The sequence below is a fragment of the Callorhinus ursinus genome, unplaced genomic scaffold (assembly GCF_003265705.2).
Source record: "Callorhinus ursinus isolate GAN/ISIS: 27379988/994484 unplaced genomic scaffold, GSC_fseal_2.0 scaffold12, whole genome shotgun sequence".
NCBI lineage: Eukaryota > Metazoa > Chordata > Mammalia > Carnivora > Otariidae > Callorhinus > Callorhinus ursinus.
The window spans coordinates 40866383-40887047 of NW_027397074.1; the positions used below are offsets into that span (position 1 = coordinate 40866383).

General features: G+C 43.4%; 3 protein-coding genes across 9 annotated transcripts in view; all 3 read right to left on the bottom strand.

The window, feature by feature from the left end:
• Positions 1–9942, bottom strand: part of GSDME (gasdermin E) — a 124146-nt gene extending 114204 nt beyond the window's left edge. The window contains exon 1 of the mRNA XM_073898981.1: positions 9835–9942. The gene's annotated coding sequence lies outside the window, so the exon portion shown is untranslated. The remainder of the gene's footprint in view (positions 1–9834) is intronic.
• Positions 9943–11183: 1241 nt separating this feature from the next.
• OSBPL3 (oxysterol binding protein like 3) overlaps positions 11184–20665 on the bottom strand; it is a 173154-nt gene continuing 163672 nt past the window's right edge. For all 7 annotated transcript variants that reach the window (XM_025873042.2, XM_025873043.2, XM_025873039.2 and 4 more), the window contains 3 exons: positions 20237–20363; positions 18937–19059; positions 11184–14999 (listed from right to left, as the gene is read on the bottom strand). In XM_025873042.2, the coding sequence (XP_025728827.1) occupies positions 14903–14999; positions 18937–19059; positions 20237–20363 (347 nt within the window). In that variant the 3' untranslated portion in view covers positions 11184–14902. The remainder of the gene's footprint in view (positions 15000–18936; positions 19060–20236; positions 20364–20665) is intronic.
• Positions 15296–18068, bottom strand: LOC141373872 (large ribosomal subunit protein eL21-like). Its single transcript, XM_073898985.1, has one exon. The coding sequence runs from the start codon at positions 17717–17719 to the stop codon at positions 17237–17239; it is 483 nt and encodes a 160-aa protein (XP_073755086.1). The 5' UTR covers positions 17720–18068; the 3' UTR covers positions 15296–17236.

Consider the following 20665-nt stretch of genomic DNA (forward strand, 5'->3'; position numbering starts at 1 on the left):
GTGCTGATTAATCCTATGTGACTAATACAGTGGTCATGGTGGTGGTGCTTCTGGGAAAAGAGAAGTCTCAGAAATGGAAAGATGGATTTTGTCTCTCACTGTGAGTCAGTTCCTGGGTTTAATGGTTATTTGTTTTAACTTTTTGTTATGAAAAATGTCAAACCTCAGGGTGCCTGGCTGGCTCAGTCAGTACAGCATGTGACTCTTGATCTTTGGGTCATGAGTTTGAGCCCCACATTGGATGTAGAGCCTACTTAAAAAAAAAAAAAAAGAAAAGAAAAATGTCAAATATCTACCAAAGACAGAATAGTATAATAAACTCCCACAACCATCCATCATCCAGCTTCAAATACTACCAACTCAGGGACAATTCTGTTTCATTTGCATCCATCCCTACCCCCTCCCAGCCACCACCATTTTATTTTGAAGCAAACCCTAGGTTTCATTTGATGACCGGGTCTTTGCCACCTCATCAAGATTTGCTTTTATGTCATTAAAAATTTCAATTAAAAGTAAAGCCTTATTGGACAGCCTTCATTAAAGCCTCCTGGAGCAGACAGAAACTGCTATTGCACAAAGGGACCCATGAGATGGGCACTAAAAGTCTGCTCTGTCAGCTTAGTGTTGGCCCCCTTTGCCATTTCTAGGTCACTATTCCTACCTCCGGCCCCAAAGATGATTTACTTCCCAAACCAACCTGATGCAAATTGTGTCCTTTTATTGCCTAAAAGATCACAAATGTATTTATTTGTGTGATACAGAAATGTATATAATAGAAGTAGTACTAAAAAATGAAAAATTATATGCCAAATTATTAACAGCATTTTCTTGGGGTGATATAAACTCAGGAAGTGTCCAGTTTATTCTCCCCTTGTAGCTTATAATCACTTAAATTTTTTCTATTTCTAAAAGTAATGAATTATTGGGGGCGCCTGGGTGGCTCAGTCGTTAAGCGTCTGCCTTCGGCTTGGGTCATGATCCCGGGATCCTGGGATCGAGCCCCGCATCAGGCTCCCTGCTCGGCGGGAGGTCTGCTTCTCCCTCTCCCACTCCCCCTGCTTGTGTTCCCTCTCTCGCTGTGTCTCTCTCTGTCAAATAAATAAAATCTTTAAAAAATAAATAAATAAATAAAAATAATGAATTATTTTTATGATTAGAAAAAGGAACAAAAATGTTCACCATGAGGAATATAAATTCCGAAGGAGCTTTTATGGAAAATGACATATCGGACCCCCTCCACAGGTTGAACACTTCAGGATAGGTGAAAAGTGGACAAAATGTTTTAATCAATCAACAGAATTTGGACACCCTGGAAGTTCTCTGCAGTTCTCTGCTGTGCCCATGGAGAGATGAAAATCTGGCCCTGCATGTGATCTGAACTCAAACCAGACCCATGGCCTGACCGATGCTCCTAGGATTACTGCAGGGAGAAGGAAGCAGTGGAGGAAATGCAGCTGAGGAATCCAACCCCTCAAAGTTTGGGGGGTTTAGATGGCTCTTACGGACAGGAGATAGGATACTTGAAACTAGGGCTCTCCTGGAAAACCTAGAGATACAGACGAGGGTCACTGGCTCCTGCTGGGGCCATCCTTGCAGGTGGCTTCCAGAAACACAAGGTCATACTTGTCTGTGAGCCAGAAGGCCTCTGCTCCCATGAAGCATCACTCCCCTACTCACCCCCAGACAACCAGAGGAGCTCAAGTGCCTTTGATAGGAGAGTGGTATCAAAGGAGATTAAATCCTAATGCATTTGTATTTATTGTTGCATTTATTTTGTCTTAAAAAAAGTTTATGGAACCAAACTCCACTTTCTAATTTTTCTGCAAAGAACATGTATTATGTGACTTTAAAAAATAAACAAATTTATTTTGCCCATGAATCCACTTCAGCTTCCCATCTGTTCCCTACAAAGGCTCCCTGTGAAAGGCTGAGTACAAAAGATGGGTAAGGGGCTGCGGGAAAGAGCAAGGGAAGAGGAGGAGAGAGAGAGAATGTGTCTGTGAGAGTGTGTGCATGCATGTGATTGTGTGTGTCGGGGTGTGTGTGTGTGTGTGTGTGTGTGTGTGTTTATATAAGCATGTTAGCACGGACTAATCAATAGGTTTCAAAAAGTGACTAACCATAAAGAAAGGGAAAGAGAGGGACGGGGTTAGAGCTGGAAGACGATTAGGCCTCAGTCTCCCTAGGAGACTCAGTAGTGAGAGGTTGGAACCCAGACACGGGGACCTGGGAGCCCAGCCAAGGAGCATCGGACCTTAGGCGGGACGACAACAAAAAAGTGGTCAATAGGTTCTTTAGACCAAACATATCTGTATTAGTGAGGGGACCGGAGAGGGCGAGGTAGACAACAAAACCCCCAATACGGTGGCTTCATCAGGAGGGAAGCGTTTAGCATTTTGTTTGTTTTTTGCTCTCTCTCAAACAAGAGTTTGAGTAGGGTGTCCAGAGCTGATGTAGCAGCTCGATGGAGTAGGGTGGCCAACTGTCCAGTTTGTCCAGGACTGTGGAGGTTCCTGGTTATAGGACTTTCAGTGCTAAAACCGGGAAGTTCTAGGCAAATTAACGTAAGTTGGTGACCCTGGGTATTGGACTCCAGGCCCATGGCCCTCGTTGGTTTGCCAACATGTAGTTTCCACCTTGAAGTGTAGGACAACTGCTCCAGTTTTCATCATTCTGTCTGTGTGCAGCCAGCACAGAAACAGAAGGCCCCAGAAACTGCACATATCCCCTCTGCTCACAACCTTATAGTCAGGGTATAGTCACACAGCCACACTGAGCAGGACTCTGGGAAATGTCATTAGCTGGTAACTATATGCCTAACCAAAACTTCCATTATTTTGGATTAGGGGGAGAATCAATATTGTAGGGACATCTGGTAAACCGCCATCATACTGAGCAGATAATACTTCACAAGGCCCGCTGTAGTCCACAAGCCTCTTCTGAGTGGTTTTCTGCACGAGTTGTCATACCTGTACCATGGGACCCTCTACCCAGGCCCCAGCTCAGTGGAGTCGGGCTGGGCCTGGGACCCAAGTACAGACACGCATAGTGCCGTCAGCAGCTGATGAGACGGTGTGACACGACAATCTTACCCACCAGGGTATGACCTGTTTCTGGAAAATTGGAACTCTGCATATATTTAGTGGCAGTTGCTGAAAGATACACAGAGAGAATTTAGGCTGGAGAAACTGAGCCAGCAGAAGCCACGAGCAAGAGAAAAGGTGGTCAGGTGAGGAGTGGTTGGTAATTGCAGGATGGCAGGCAGAGTGGCCAAGACACGCTCTGGAGGGGAAATCGCTGGTCCTTGAGGAGGAAAAGATAAGCTTCTTGATGGAAGTGGGTGGGATGCTATGTAATCTTCTAGTTCCATAAATACAGTCCAGTTTCTAGCGGCCCGGGAGTAAGGCTGCTTCTCCACTCTGGGTGACACCTTAATTTCCGTCCCCCGCTCGGGGAAGCGACCGCAGGGTACGTCGTGTTTGTGTGTGCCTGTGTGGGTGCGGTGCCATGCATGTGCATTCAGCTGGGAAAGAAAGTAACAGCTAAAAACGGCCTACTGAGTAAGAACTTCTGTCATTTCACGTACCAAGATGTGCAGAGGGAGGGCAGTTTGAGGGCTGGCTCAGAGCCCCGACGACATCCTCCACAGCCGAGGCTCGGCTTGCTGTTCTCCCGGCCACTCTCAGCCCCCTGCTACTGTCTCAGGCTCACCTCTTCCTGGTTTCAGGATCACTGCAGAAACAACCCACACCAAGTGATAGTCCACGGCCGGAAGGGCAATTGTCCTTATGTTATCCCTCTGTGAAACTGGAAAACATTTCCGAAGCTGCCAGTGAGTCCTCTCCCCGCCCCATCTCGCTGCCCAGGACTGCATCCCACGCCCCTTCCTAAATCAGTCACTGGCCAGAGAAGTATGGCCATATAGGCTTAGCCCGATCAAGAGGCTGGGGCCAGGGATGGGCTTGGCCTCCTCTCAAACACAAGCTTGCCCATATCCGAAAAGACCCAAGTTCTGTTAGTAAGTCAGAAGAAGGCTGCATGAGTGACTTTGGGGAAGCAATCCGTAGAGTCTGACGCAGGAGGTCTGAAGGTCAGCCGATTCTTCTGGTCAGCCTCCTGGGGGCGGGTCCTGTCTTGTGCAATCACATTAAAGGCTTAGGAACATAATTTCGCCACCTGACAGTCTGGAGTATTGATACATCGAAGGTCAGTTTATAAATTGGGGTAGCAGTTTACCGGTTTGTAATGCAGTATGCACAAAATATCTCTCCAGTGGCTGGAAAACGCATGCTTACTATCCAGTAGAGAATAGCTAAAGAGTCAAATTAAAATCCAGAAAGTTGCTTGGTTGACCATAACATCAAAGCAAAGGGTGCCGATGGTTGGGTGCCCTTCCATGTCTGTGCCACACACTTCCACGCGTCTTTTCCGTTGCCCACATCATTTTCCTTGCCTGGAACACCCTTGTCCTTCACTGTGCAGAAATGCCCATTCCAACAACTCAAGGGTCCCGTTTGTGAAATCCTCCCTGATCCCCATCCCAATAGATCCAAATCCCCTTTTGTGATGTTTCCATAGGTGGCCAATACTCCTTCTAGGCTATATTTCTTCTCTTGTTGTACTATAATTCTTAGTCATCTTTGTCCCATGGATGGCAGGGTGGCTCTTCTGGAACCCACCAGTATCTAGAAGAGTGCTTCTCAGACTTTGGTGTGCATAAGAATCCCCAAATCAACACAATAGGATTAGGAATAGGATTTTTAAAAATCCTATTCTTGGCTATAATATGGCCCTAAACACTACAGAATAAAAGAAAACTGACTTCCTTTGCCATCTAAGCTTATTTCTAGCCCAATAAATTAGAAGAAGCAACCTACAGCTGGCTTACAAACAGTACCTACTCTATTACCGATTGGTGGCAGTTCAAAGAACATATTTAAGGACTGTACTACTAAATACATGCATGTTTTTCTAAACAGCTTTATGGAGATATAATTTCCATACAATAAAATTCACCACGTTAAAAAAAAATCATATTCTCAGGCCCTATCCCCAGAGTCTGACTCAGCAGGGCCTGGACGGGGGCAGGAATCTGCTTGTTAACTTGTACCCCAATGACTTGGAAGCTGGGGGACTAGGGCCACACTTTGGGGAACACTGGCAGGGCCCATGCTCTTCCTTGCATATATTGCTCTAGTGCTGGAGAAACTGCGATGTACCAGGAAGGGGGCCTTTTTCTCAAGTATACTGAATGGGGCAGTCACAAACCTTTCCCTGTAAAACCTTTCCAAGGAAATCAACAAAATCTCCATTTTCTGCCCAAGTCCATATGGTTCAGTGGGAAGAGCCTTGGACAGGGAGTTAGAGCAGGAGTGTCTAATGCAAAACTGTCTTCTAAAAGCTGTAGGTGCTTGAGCTGAGGCTGGTGGGGGAGGAGGTGGGAGTTTGGCAGATGTGGCATAGGGAGTGCAGAGGCGTGGGGTTCCGAGGTCGCATGGAGCTCAGAATAACAGGACCGAACAGTGCATGCGGGGCGGCCATGAGAAGGCTTAGGGAAGTCAGAAGCCGGTACACTTAATATTCATGTATGCAGCCCCATAAAATAGGAAACACAACCATTTGTTGACCCTCATTCTCCGCTGGACCCTAGGGTAAGCAATGACATATATTCTGTACAGCTTAGTGCTCTGTTTCTCACACTATATGGTCTCAAGACCAAATATGCTCTTAAAAACTCTATGCTCTCAAGAAAAACTTGAGGCTCTTAAAAGTTACAGAGATCCCCAAAGAGCTTCCATTTATGTAGGTTCTCTCTATGGGTGTTCGCTCTATTAGAAATTCAAACTGAGAAAATCAGAATTATGAATGTATTTAAAATATCAACAATAAATCCATTATATGTTAACATAAAAACATACTGTCGGTGAAATGGAACTACAGTTTCCAAAACAAACAAAAAACAAATCGAGGGAAGAATAGCATCGCTTTACATTTTTGCAACCATCACTAAATGTCTGGCTTAAAGGCAGACAGCTGGACATAGCATATCGCTTCTGCATCGACCTGCTGCATTCTCATGGCTTGGAACTTCTGGAAAAGTCCACTGTACCCTCGTGAAACGAGAGCGAAAAAGGCAAATAGTGTCTTAATATTATGATGAAAACATGAGACCTTGTACTTCCCTTGGATGAATCCTGAGGGCCTGCAGGGGTGCCCAGACCACTTTCTGAGAAGTGCTGGCTTAGAGGCTAAGAGCACCTGCATCCTGGCTTTATCAGGCAGGAGACTGTGACCATGAGCTAGGTCTCGGTTTCCTCTTAGGTAAAGCACAATGCTAAAGGAGCCTTGAACTAGTGATTAACGCAGGGTGAGCACTCAGCAAACGGCAGCCAGCAGTGATCCTCACAGCTGCCCCGGGGAGGAACTCCCGTTTAGAACTGAGGAAGCAGACCCTCAGAACAGCAGAGCCAGAGTTCAAACCCTAGTGTCTCGGACCCCGAAGTCTGGGCTTGTGATCGCTGTGTTACACATACGCCACGCTGAGGTGTTCTGAGCAGAGAAGGATTACAAAGAGAGTAATGATATGACCAGAGTTTAGAAAAACCACTGCAGCTTGAGGATGAGGGTAAGTGGCAAGGGGCTGGGACGGCAGATGGGGGGCTCTGTCCGCCAGGCAGGAACTGACAAGGGACCACCTGCGGCAGGGGCAGTGGGGCTCAGGAAGAAGAACGTCATGCGTAGGCTGGCCGGGACTCGGTCCCCATGAGCGCGTGGATGAGGGAGATGGTGGAGTCTAAAATCTCTCCTGGTTTCTCACCGGGCGAATCCCGGCAACTCCGTGTGACAGCATATTCAGAGTATTGTCAGCCAGGGAAGCCTGGGTGTCCGGGGTCGGTCACCCAAGCATGGAGCACCCGTGTGGCCGACCATAGTCACTCGGTCTCTGACCTGTCCAGAGTTCAAACTGATACAGGGTTGCCCAAATTCCCCCTATAAAACACATTTTTAGCATAAACTATCTGGCATGGCTAAGGTCCCAGGTATACCAAGCCCCTCTTTTCAGGAGGGATATTCCAAAGGCTCAGAGGCTATCTCCCAGGAGACGGCCAAAGGCCAGTCTTTTCTTGCTTCACATGTGCAGGGTTTGAATAAGCCAAGCCAGCTGCATTACCCTTTACTGCACACATACATCCAGCTGCCTACTTAGGAGTACCTCTTGGAAAAAAATCACCACCTAATTTTTTCACCAGTGCACCCAAATCTGCTCTGTCCATAGCAACTTCATCCTTCTAGTAGATCGGGCCATGGAACTTGGATTTGTCCTTGACCTCTCTCCTTATACATCCCAAATCCAACTCATCAGCCAATCTTACTGATTCTGCCCTCAGAGTACGTCCGTTTTCTTACTGCTTCCCTCTACCCCCGCTATTTCTGCCCTGGTCCAAACCACCGCCACCATCTCTCTCTGGCCTGGGCTCTCTGGTTTAGCCTGTGCCTCCTGATCTCCCCCAGATCAGGAGTCAAATCATGCCATTCCTCTGCTCAATACCCTTCATGACTTTCAATTTCACTCCGAGTAAAAACCAACGCCCTCTCCCAGGACCCAAAACATTCTTCCGCTTTTCCTCTGCACTACCTTCAAGTCCCTTCAAGTCCTGGACCAGGTGAAACCCTCCCTCACCACTTCGTGTAACATAAAATAGCAATATCCTCCAGGTTTGCCTCCCCACCGGGCTTGCGTGTCTGTCTCCACAACACTTGTGTGTCTGTTATGCCGCACATTTGTCTGTTTCTGCGCTCCTGTCTGCACCCCACCCTCTGCCCATGACACTCTCAGCCCCAGGAAAACAGAAACTTAATTTTTTCCTCTCTCTCCTGCATTCTGTATCATTGGCTGGATGAATGTGGGCAAGCAATTTGTGGGGCAAGCTTTGTGACAACTGCTCACTCTTGGATAATTTTAATCCCAGAAAAGCATGATGATTCAAAAGCTGACAGCTTTTTCTGAATATGTGACATCATTCTTCTATGTGGCCAAATAATTCCCACTTTCAGGATAAAATAGAAAGGAATACTTTAAAGCAGATTCTGCAATTTATAGGTAAGCTCCGTGAGGGCAGGGACAGTGTCTGGCACACGCTTGGTGCTCATGAATATTTGTTGATCGACCGAAGAACATTTCCACCTATTCTTGAGATCACAAAGTGGCAGCATAGAGAGAAACTTAAGGATAATCTGTCCATCTGCTGTCAGGGCTAAATGAGATTTGTAGAGGGTAAGTGACTTACCTACGGTCTCACTACTAACTAGAATTAGGTTTCCCAAGGCCCATCCCACGGTTCTTTCCCGTCCTTGAACTGCCGGGGTCAGCTTCAAAGACCTGACGAAACCTTTGGAAAACAAGTTCTTAACACTTGAGAAGGGACAAGCATGTTGGGGTCACATTGTTTGCATCTCATTCTGTAGCAGAAGGAGCTAGATTTGGACAAGTCAGTGGTATGTCCCCAGACTGCTATTGACTAGTTGTGAAAGTTGGGTCAAGTTGCATAACTTCTGGTCCTCAGTGAACTCATCTGTTAAATGGGGATGGTCTTCTTCAGTCCCTTCAGTGCTGTCTGCTAGGACTCCCCACCCTTTACCCCCTGGCTCCAGGCGGAGGAAATCCCAGCTACTGTGACACATCAAAAATTTCACTGTGATGTTAGCTGGGAAGCAGTGTTGTAGCGTCACTGGCTTGGAGAGGAACTGTGAGTCATACGTGGCACGTCCCCCCCCGCCACCCCTCAGCCTTAGCCTTCCCTGTCACCAAGCCCTCTTGTTCTCTTCACCGTCTGAGGTGTGGCCCTCCTTTCAGCGAACGTCTGTGAGGCCCCATCACCTCTCCCCTCATCACGTCGGCACCCTGTATATAGAGCCTTTCTTACCACACTGGTTGTTGACCAACCTACTGGCTCCGCACCATACCGGAAGCTCCTCAAGGTGGAGGACTGCATAGTCCCAGGGTCTGGGACCACTCCTGGCTGGGCCAATGTTTTTCAAAGAATCCGTCCCGGCTGCTGACTGCTGTCTGTGTGCAAGCCCCTTTTAAAGTACCCATGAGGCGTCACAGGAGAAAGAGGTGACAAGGCCCTTATCTTGACATTTCCAAGATGGTACAAAAGCAATATATAACATTTCATGAAAAGAAACATAGTTGTTACCAACATGCTACTTTTAAAGACCCAGAACAATCACAAAATTAGAAGGTGGTGTCCCAGCTCAGTGGTGAGCAAATGCTGGTGAACGGAGTATGTGGGGCTGTCTGGGAAGTGTGTGTGTGTGTGTGTGTGTGTGTGTGTATAAAATCACTCCCACCAGCACATTATCCAGATTTGAGAATCACTGCTGAAGTTGATCGATCTTTCCTAGTCTGGTATCTGTTTACATTATGGCATTTAATAAAGAGAGGCTGCCCTTAGCTCATCAAAAATTTGACAACAACCATATCACAGAGAACCAGAGTTTGTGTGTTTTTTGTTTTTTGTTTTTTTAAAGCACAGTTAATTATAATTCATCCTTGGTAAAATAACTAGGAGCCAAGACAATTTAACAAATTCTATCCTCTCAAAAAAAAAAAAAAAAGGCTTTTAAGCCTATTTACTTACTGAAGATCCCTCTCAAAGCCCAGATGTGAACTCCTCCAGTCAATATAAGATCCAGGTGCTTGTTCTTCTGTTTGCTGCGCCGTCGCCCCCCCCCCCCCCCCCCCCCCCCCCCCCACCCCCCACCCCCGCGCCCGGCTGCCCTGCCCTGGGGGCTGAGCTCTAAGGACAGCGCTGTTGGTTCTGGGCTTACCTGGGTTCGGCCACCAGGATGGAGGCCAGAGGAGACAGAGATTGGGATAGTTCTAACTTCCTCTGGGCTGGATTTTCTAGCAGAGGCCGAACGTCCCTCCACTCGAGCTCCCGGTGGCCCTTCCCCTCTTTGAAGCTCCAGCTACTTCCGGGGGGTGGTCACAACTTCCTGCTGTTGCTAATATGCCTTCAACCTGCTAGAAGCCCGCAAGGAGTCCCTTCATTTTCTTCCCTTGAACTACCGGAGTTAGATTCGGTTTCCTGTGCTCGCTTCGGCAGCACATATACTAAGATTCGGTTTCCTGCAGGGACCCCAAGTACTAAGTCCATGAAAAGAAACCCTTGTCTGGGTGTGGAGGACGGTGATGTCCCGATTCGCGGGTTACTCATGGTCCTCAAGCATGTTAGTGCTGGTATTCCATTGGTATGACTAGAAAATTGTATGCCTAAGTTTGTAAACCAATGGCCTGGAACCCGTACCTCCAGATTTGATTGCCTCCTCAAGGCTGACACCTCAGGATGCTTTAAGACCTATTTCAGCAATGGCTAACATGTTAAAATATTCTGAGGTTGCTTGTTAAGATTTTCTTTAGTGCTCATAACCCTATTTTGAATAATGTTGGAAAATGGTCCTCCTCTGATGACAGATTTGATTCAGATCAACAGGCAATATCAACAACACATATTTGAAAATTGGCAAGAATTTCATTATGTTTTTATATGCAAATTTCACTGATTATCTTCAAAATGTCTTTTATAGCTTATTTTTCTTTTCTTTTAAGCCAGGATCCAATCAAGTTTCATCAATTGTTTTTGATTGTCTCTTTAAGCGTTTTTAGGAATACAGAGATGTGAGTTTATGCACATAATTCTGTGATCCGGTGTCTCGTGTGCCATGATACATGTCAGTGAATCGGGTGGGTCTTTAGAGAAGGCTAAGAATGTCCCTGGCCTTGCAAAGGACACAACTTGCATATGGGAGGAGGAGACGAGTCAGTCATTCAAAAGGGCCATTAAGTTGGTATGAGCAGTCAGCGTTCCCCTTTTGCATGTTAGGGCACACAGAACCACCTCTTTCCTTAGTCTGCTGCGGTAAACACGGGGCGCTCCTTGGGGGCTGTCTGGGGCTCCAGCTGCCTCAGGTCCCCCTCCTAAGGGCTCAGGGACCTACATTTGTAGTATTCAACTTTATGGTTTCCCAGTTTATGTCCCAGGGTATTCTTATTTCAAATCTCTATCACTTTAGATAACCAGGCATGTTTCTTCCACAAAAGAGCCCAGCTTAGCGTTTTGATCCCCTTCAGTAGCCACTAATACCCATTAACCTGGAAAAACAAAGACAAAGGTGGCCCTTTTTCCATGTTGTTTATTCACCGTCAACTAGCTACATAAGGGGGATAAACAAACGAGTACGAACTTTTCAGGGAGAATGGGGTATATGGGCAGAAGGGTGGGATTTAAACAGAAAATGAGCTTACACACAGCTAGAGAGAAGATTAACAGGTATCTTTTTTTTTTTTTTTAAAGTATCCTCTGAGGGTAATGGAAGAAGATAAAATCATCATTAGCAACTTATCATTGTGTAACCCAAAAGTCTCAGAAAATGGTTTGCATTTTCTGTCATGATTTACAGATACTCGTGTGATAAATATTTCCAACACAGAAAAATAAAGACTAACACCAAGCAACAGACTTATACAAGGCAGAGGGAAGTTGAGCGCATGAAAATAGCTATCATCTGGTAGCAAAAATAGATTTATGCCAATGTTAATATCAAAATGAAAGACATTCAAATGAGTTATGCCAATACATTGGAACTATTATTCCTAACATCATAAGAACAACTTTATTGCTCCTACTTGTAACTAAAAGGCCGGAGAAAATTCTATGATAGCTTGAGGGCATAATATAACTAACTCATTGACTATGGAGTAGGCCTACAACAAGGTTCAATAGCCAAATAAAAACTTAATTCTTTTCCTTTTAGGGCTGACACTGTTTATAGTAGAACAAGACCGTTCATCATAAATCTGGAAAATACAGATGAGGAACAGTCCTTGAAGCCCAAGCAAGTGATTTACTGGAAGTAATTAAAGGTAGAATATGAGAAAAGCAGCAGTTCAAATGAAGTAAACATGAAGAGATGTTTTGTTTTGTTTTGTTTTTAGCTTGTATATTTTTCTCTTCCAGAGAGCCCCACAGGAAGCACACAAAGACTGTGGGCTATTGGGGCACTCTAGGGACTTGATGGAGGACTGGACTGTTGCCTTAAAGTGCACTCTGGCTGTTTAGTTAGTCCTGGAAGCGGCCTGACTTCTGGGAGGTGAACAGCAGGGAGAACCGCGCTAGGATTCGGATGATTACATCTGACTCCAGGACATACCAGCTGAGGCTCTGGCGCCTGCAGCAGGAAGGCATCTGCTGCCAGGCTATGCAGGAGGCTGCTGGACTCTTCCAGAATGATCTCCTGCAGCTTGGGGTAATCGATAGAGGCCACAGGCACGTATGAAGTACAAGGTAGTCGACTGCCCACGGTCCCGTTTCCAAGAATATATATGTTAATTTGTCATCAATTTGGGTTGGAATAATCAGGAAGAAAATGGAGGTTAAAGCATGTATCTCAGATGGTGTGGTGATTGCAATGACTGAATTGGGGTTTTCAAAGTCCAGAAAGTTAAAATCTCCCTCCATTCTTCCCAAAGAATGCCACGGTTCGGTTTTCTTTGTCTTAAAAGTAGAAAATGCCCCAGAAATACAAATGAGATGGGAAGGTGCTATTGAGGATAGGGACTGAAGGAAGGAAGGAGCCATTTCCCCCTCAAGGTAGCTTTAAGACTATAATAACAGGATGCATCACTAGCTGTTTAAATTTCAGAAATGCCCTTTTATAGGGCTGGTACTGACTCATAGCTTTTTAAATTTGCATATAGTTCCATATCATATTCTAATTTATCACCACTTCCATCTCAAATAAGATGACTACAATGGTGGTATTTGGTCCATTTATCCTTGTGATTCCAAAATAAAGCATAAAGTCAATTGAAATAACAGCAGTGGGACAATTAAAAACTTTCCAGATACTGTCTGACAGAGCTACATCCATTCAGGCTGCATGTCTTGCTTTTGGGCTGGGTTTTTTGTTTTTGTTTTTTGTCTTTTGTGAGTCAGCTTCTAGAGGAGGCCTATGTAGTAGTCAGTATTGCTAAAAGTCTACATTTTCCTTCATAATGTGAAAACTAGATTTGGTTTTCCCTTGAGTATCCTTAAATCTACAGCCTGCTTTTTCCTGTCTGTGAGGAGAATTTGGATACATGCTTGAAAAGAAAAGAACAAAGCACATATACCAAAGAATTTGATTGTGTCATCGAAACTGCTTAGGAATGGAAATGATATTCACATTGTATTCATCTTGACTTCTTGATTTGGAAGGAATGAATGTAATATTTAATGAGCCATTTATTGTTTTTAAATGCTAATCACTTGCAGATTCCAAAAGGCTAGTGACCCACTTTAAAACTCTCCATTTTGAAAATGCAATGCTGTCCAACTACTTGGTTATTTGGTGTGACACTGAAAAAATCATGCATTCTTTTTTACCATTATTTATTCTACTTTTCATTCATAGAATTCTACATGCTCTGAAATGTTTTAAATATCCGTAAGTGTTTTCTGGAGAAATCTTTTTACTACACCATTATACTTGATATTCCATAGGATTATTATGGACATTAGAGTAAAAGGCTTAAAAATTAGGCTTTGGTTTTAATGTAATCTGGGCAGAAGTTGGCATTGCTTTGATAACACACTTCAACTACTGCACAAATTGTATTATTGTACTTTAAAGTAACATTTAAAATAACAAAGTTTCCCCTTTTAGTAGTTATAATCTGTATTATTTAAGACTGCTGCAAAACTCACAAGAGTGAAATGAGTAAGAAGAAAGTATAGGAAAGAGGTAAGACTTTATCAGAACACAACACAAAGGAAGAACATCAATTCTCTACATTTGTCTATAAGGCAGGTGGTCAAACTTTTTATACAAGATCTAAAATATGGTGTTAAGAGGTAGAAAATACCAAAACAGTATTTAGGAAAAACTTGTTGAGTTATTTAAAATAATCAGTTATTTTGCTAAACTTTTAGAAAGTCAAACTGTTGTGTGGAATGCACTGTACGTTTTAGGCTAAACTGGAACATTCCATACTCAACAGAGCTGTGGTAAAGTGTTGGGAACATGGGGGTGGGAGTGAGAAGCGGAAAACAGTTTAACTTGTCAAGAGTTCAGTTCTCACTAAGGAGAAATTTCCTACTGTGTCTCTGGGATGCCACTATAGCATTTAATTAATGGGAATTTCTCCGACTGATGACAATTTCTCTGCGGAACAGGGTACAATTTTGCACATAAGGCAATACACCTCTAGGGAGGGATGAGCTCAAATGCTTTCTCCTCTTCAGGAAGGTGCTATATCTATCTGATATAAAAAACACACATTCCACTAATCTTATACCATCCTCCCAACCACCAAAATGCAAATGCAAATATTCTTCAGACTCCAGCACCAGCAGAATTGTTCTGTATGAGCAATTCAAGAGCTGTCGGAGGCAAAAAGATATCTGAGCTACCAAATTAAACCTGGGTAGCTTACGCAAGCATGAGTGAGTAACCCTGGGTATTCGTATTTTTTAATGCACCTGGGAGAGAGAGATTTTTTTTCTCCAACACAATTTTATAAGGCATAAATTTAATTTGAATTTTCCTAACCTTTGGAAAGTTAGTGTTAAAGCTTCTTTTTTAACCCACACGTGAACATTCAATCTTTCATTTTTATTAAATAGTTTATATATAAAATGAAATATCAAGGTGTTCTACATTCATATAAACAATCGTGATAACATTTGAAATTGTAAAGAAACCTACTGAAGAAAATAGATACTTAAATACTTACAATGCTAAGCTAAGCACAGGTGATCATTCTAAATAATTTCTTTTAAATACACAGACACGGGTGCGTGGCTTCAGAAAGCAAACACAGGAGAAGCAGAAGGGTGTATCACTCTGCTTTCCTTTTTCACCATAAGACAGGATGGTCCAGTTTGGAAAAACCAAGATCTTTTCTAAGTTCCAAATAGGTGCCGTTGCTCACCCAGGAGTCATCATTGGATTTCCTGTGAAAGATAAAAAGAATTTCTTTTTTTTTTTTTTTAAAGATTCTATTTATTTATTCATGAGAGACAGAGAAAGAAGCAGAGGGAGAAGCAGGCTTCCCGCGGAGCAGGGAGCCCGATGCGGGACTCGATCCCGGGACCCCGGGACCACAACCCGAGCCGAAGGCAGGTGCCCAACCATCTGAGCCACCCAGGCGCCCTAGAAAGAATTTCTTGAAGGCTATTGAAAATATTGTCATACCCCCTCTTTCCCTTTCTCTCTTTTCTTCCTCCCCCCCGCCCCCGGGGCCTGGCCGTCATTCCACGCGCATGTACAATTATCCCTGACAGTCTCATACGGGGCGGTGAGGGAACGGGAAGCCCGGAAACCATTTTGTTACTTCGGACTTTGGCTTCTTCCAAACTTAGAGGCTGCGCAAAATGGTGCTTCTGAGAGAAGCATGGATAAGGGAAGAGTCTGTCATACATAAAACACGGCTGGGATGACGGCCACCACCTTGGGTGTGACTCTGTAAAAGCTACCAATCAACCAGGTTGTTCAAATCAAGTTATAAGTTAGCATTAAAAACAGAAGGAATCGGAAGACATAAGAGTCAGGAGAGAAGAGCCTTGGTTCCCTATTTGAATAGATAATATATTAAATAGATAAAAATTCAAAAGGTCCAAAAGCGTGGATAGTAAAAGCCTTCTTTCTATTCCTATCTCCCAGACTCCAGTCCTTTTTCTTCAGAGGCAACGATCTTAGAAGCCTCATTCTTTCAGAGAACTTTCATGCATGTATGAGCACGCACACATACACATCCACACTCCACCCCTCTCCCATTTTTTTACACAATGACAGCCCTGTATGGCGTCCTACCCATAGGTAGGGACAAAAACCTGAGTTTTTGACATAACAACATCTACTGGAGATCATTTTCCATTGTCACAATAAGGTCAGCGAACTAGCCCAAGGGCCACATCCAGCCTTCTGCCTATCTTCGTATTATTGGTTTTTTTTTTTTTAAATTGAAGTATAATTAACATACAATGTTATATTAGTTTTAGGTATACAACATATTGATTCAACGGTTCTATACATGTCATTCTATCAGTGGTCACCACAGTAAGTGTAGTCACCATCTGCCATCACACGTTATTATAATGTTCTTGACTATATTCCCTGTGCTGTGTTGTTCATCTCAGTGACTTATTTATAGGTAGATCCCCCTTTAATCTTAATCCCTTTTTATTGGAACACCACCATGCCCATTCGCTTCACTATCGCCTATGGCTGCTTTTATGTTGCACAGTGGGCTTGGGTAATTACTCCTAAGACCTTACAGCCTGCAAAGCTAACAATATTTACCATTTGTCTTTTATAGGAAAAGTTTGGTGACTCTGGCAGGAGGGAATCCTGATTTCTTTTTAAACAGTTGCATGATATTCCATTGTAGAAATGGACCACAATTTAACAGGTACCTTACTGGTGAGCCTTTAGGAGGTTGTTTTTAATCTCTAGCTATCAGAGACATATGTTAATAATAATATGATAGACACACATCAATATGTAATTTTGTATGCACGTGAGTATAGTTACATTAAAAATTCCTGTAAGCAGAACTGCGATGTCAAAGAGCGCATTCATTTGTAATTTTGTCTGATATTTCGTATGTTTTAGAAGCAAAAGCGGACAGTGCCTGTTTTCCTATGCTCTCGGAGACACAGATTTTTGTCACACTGGTTTCCCTCCTCTAATAAAGGGATGTGTCTAAAAGGAGCCGGTCTGCCTATCAGACACTTTACTTATGACCCAGAGGAGCCCGGCTCTGTCCCAACTCTAGTTTCCACTTGGAATTCCCTCTGACGGGCCTCTCGGTCACCTCTTTGCCAGGACCACTACTGCTGAGGATTCTTGCCTTTTCTCCAGCTCTTTGCCCCATCCGATACTCTGATAATTTCACAGACAATCCAGAGGAAAAATAGCTAAGGCCACCTGGCTGTAGCCGTGTTTGGTCCTTTTCCATTCCATTCTAGACGGTTGCCACAACAGCCTACGTAACGTTTTATAGTTTGTATTTAAATGTCAATTCCTTTTCCATAGAGCTCCACAGACTTTGTGAAGTCATTTTTGATGCTTTCACATTAGGTTGAATTGATGACTCTCTCTCCCTAGTTCTTGAGACAGCTTAGTTACCCGCAAGTTTTTTTGTTTTGTTTTGTTTTAGTCTTGAGGTCTTTTATTTTCTTTACATTTATCATGCCATGAAGTCATAGGGAATGGGTTCCAGCAGTTCGGGCTCCTTTCCATTAGTTCTCACACAGTGTGCTGCTCTGGGTGGGGCCGGCTGGCGCTTCAGGTGAACCCAAGTACCTTTCTCTTTGGCTTCCTTCTTTTTCTGATCATTTTCCTTCACACGCTTCAGGAAGCTGTCTCGGCTCTTTGAGGGTTTAATATGCTCAATGCGTACATTAATTCTCTTGGCAAGAATCTCGCCCTTAACTTGTTTGTTTACAACAATGCCAACAGCATGCCGAGTAACATTGTAGACTCTTCCAGTTTTGCCATGGTAACATTTGTGGGGCATTCCTTTTTGAACAGTGCCCATTCCCTTGATGTCCACAATATCACTTTTCTTATAGATTCGCATGTATGTGGCCAAAGGAACAACTCCGTGTTTTCTAAAAGGTCTAGAGAACCTATAGCGGGTACCTCTCCTCTTTCCCTTTGTGTTGGTCATTTTGGCAAATTACTGGAAGATGGCGGTTCCGGCCGAAAGACCCGCAAGTTTTAATGATCCTAAAAAATACTGCAGTGAACATCTTTATAAATGTAATTTCCCTTGTTTAAAAATGACACTAGATGATTTATGAAAGAAAAAAAAAGAATTGGCCTACTTAAGGGTATATGTGTATGTCTATCAATTATCAGTAAATCAATGGATCAGTCTGTTCATCTATCCATTTATCTATCTCTTGCCTTTTAAAAAGATAGTTTAAGGTGTCTTGTTTTTAAAAATATTTAAACACAACCAATGAATCATTGAACACTGTATCAAAAACTAATGATGTACTATATGTTGGCTAATTGAACATAAATAAAAAAATAAAAATAAATAGAATATTTAAACAAAGTTATGAATATTTTGGGATGAAACTCTGGCCAGTTGAATAATCTTCATTTGCGTGTAACCGGAGTTTTTGGAAATGATCAGAAGGGACCTGACAAAATCCACAATGACTCTAGGGGGAAAAAGCATAATATTTTGGGGGATAAAACATCACTTATTGCTATTTTGCCATTTTGGAATACATACTTTATTGCTGCTGCTGCAAGATGAGGAGCTAATTCCTGTTGTCCATTAAAACACCATGACCACCAAAAACAAAAACAAAAAAACCCAAACAACAAAGCCCTGGCTGCTCTGAAAGTAAGAGAGGGGTGGAACCGGCAGGGCAAGAATCCGGCTGCTTTCCTCTGTGGGCCTCATTTGTTTGTTTATTTTTTTAAGGAACAAACAAAAACGCCCCCCAAACCGTACAGAGCCCTGGCGTGTAGGCAGGAGGGCCAGGCCCCAGTCCAGGACGTTTCACTGGGGCCTTCTGTAGATTTCTTCTCAGTTACTATGAAAGAGGGGGTGGAGCACTGATGGTCTCTGATGCCCCTTCTAAATCCTTACGTCTACTTTTAACAAATCCTTGAATGGCAAGTTATTTTAAAATGAATAGTAAATGTTCCACATCCAAACTGAAGTGTTCTGGAACTTCCGCAAACCAAGCATTAGACCCTGTGCACGTGCCATTGCTCCAGCGGAGAGGTTTCAGCACTCCGGAGCAAGAGAGATGCCAAGAACGCTCGCATGTGGGGAGGGGATGGGGGCGCCCCCTCCCTTCATCCAGAAGCCTCGGGTGCCGCCAGTCCCTGTCAGCCCAGGACCCGCGCGATGGGGGCGCGCACCTGAAAAACCGGGGCTGGTGCTCCACGCGGTTTTCTTCTAAGACCCGCCGCCTTTCTCTCTGCAGCTGTTCGATTCTCTGCTTTTGTATTTCAGCCTCTTCTACGTTCCCTTCTTCGAGGAACCTGGGACAGTAAGGGGGAAAATCACGGAACACAAATTCCAAGAAAACACTGTCATCGTGACTACTCGAATTATGTGTCTACAACTGGAGATTCAATATGCTTCCCTATCCATAAGAACCCTCTCCGACCCTAAAAATGGTTATTGTGCGGCAGTTAGGGAAGATATTCTTTGTGGAACTGGTGACACATACGTGGTTCAAAACATTGTATCTATAAAAAGGAATTTGTCCCTTTCGTCCCCATCTCTCTCCCCTGCCTCCTCACCACGCCCTTTCCCGGGAGCCTCAGAGCACACCAGACTGTTGTTAAATCTTTGCTGGCTGGTAGGTGAAGAATTGGTATGTCAACATGTTTTTCAACATACGCATTTCTTTCAGTGAGACTGAGCATCTTTTCATAGGTTTACGAGAGAGCTGCAGTTCCTATTTTGTGAACAGTTCATTTTCCTATGTCATTTTTAATGAGTTCATCTTGATTTCTGGAACCAATTCATGCAATGAGTTGCAAATATAGATTTCTCAGTTTGTCATTTATCTATTTAATTCTGGGTATGTATATATATGTATATATAACATATACACACAAAATATAAAAAATAAAAGATAAAAATATATATAAATGTATATATATATATTTTACTTTGCCATGAAGAAGGGTGTTTTTCTTTTTCTTAAATAAAATCAAATACATATTTTTTTTCCTTTCTGGGTTTGGAGTCTTAAATTAGGCCCAAGGGCAGAGATAATTATGTCCATTTTACAGGAAATAAATAGGAAACCTAGACTAGGAAAGTTTACACAGCTTATTGCCAGCAAACGTAGGATCAGAAGTTAGATTTCTGTGCACCAAAGTAATTTAAATCTGAGGGGTAAGGGAGCTGGGTGCTTTTCACTCTTTCAGATACACAGTAAGTTCTGTATTATTGTATGCAATAAAACTCTTAAAAAGAAACACTTTTTCGGTTATTTCAATAGAAATAAGGCTCTACTGATGAATAAAGGTCAGGCCACATGTAGAATTAAGCTGGGCTCCCTTCCTTCCAGGAGATGATTGCTTCAAGGCCCCCGAGGCCTCTACTCCTGATGACACACTCTCTCTCGGTCTGGGAGTTGTTAGTAAGACTTTTCATAAGGAGTTTTCCATCTCTGGAGATAAAGATCTTTTAAAAAGTGCTTACCTTTGGTCTGGTCTAAATCGAGTGTCAGTAGGTGGTAATAAAGACTTTGACAATGGGTCCATTTCATTTAATTCCAGGGCAAACTGTGTGAAGCCGTAATATTGCTCATAGCCCTTTGGCATGGGATCTAAATGAAAAAGAAATCATTCATCTCTAACTTGCCTTCCATTTATATTACATTTCAATTCCTTCACCTTTTTCATCTCAGATCAGCTATAATTTTTCTCTCTCAGCTCTAAATCCTCCCATTTCTAGTAAAGTATTCTGGCTAACAAACTGGTGGTGAATGTTCCTCTATAAATCTTTTTCTCTAGAAGTTTTCTTCTACCCACAAGGATCAGACCTTTTTTGTGTAGCCATATAGGGAATTCATGTAATGCCATGAAGTTTTTGTACTGTGTAAGCTATAAAAATAATTTGTTACAAAAA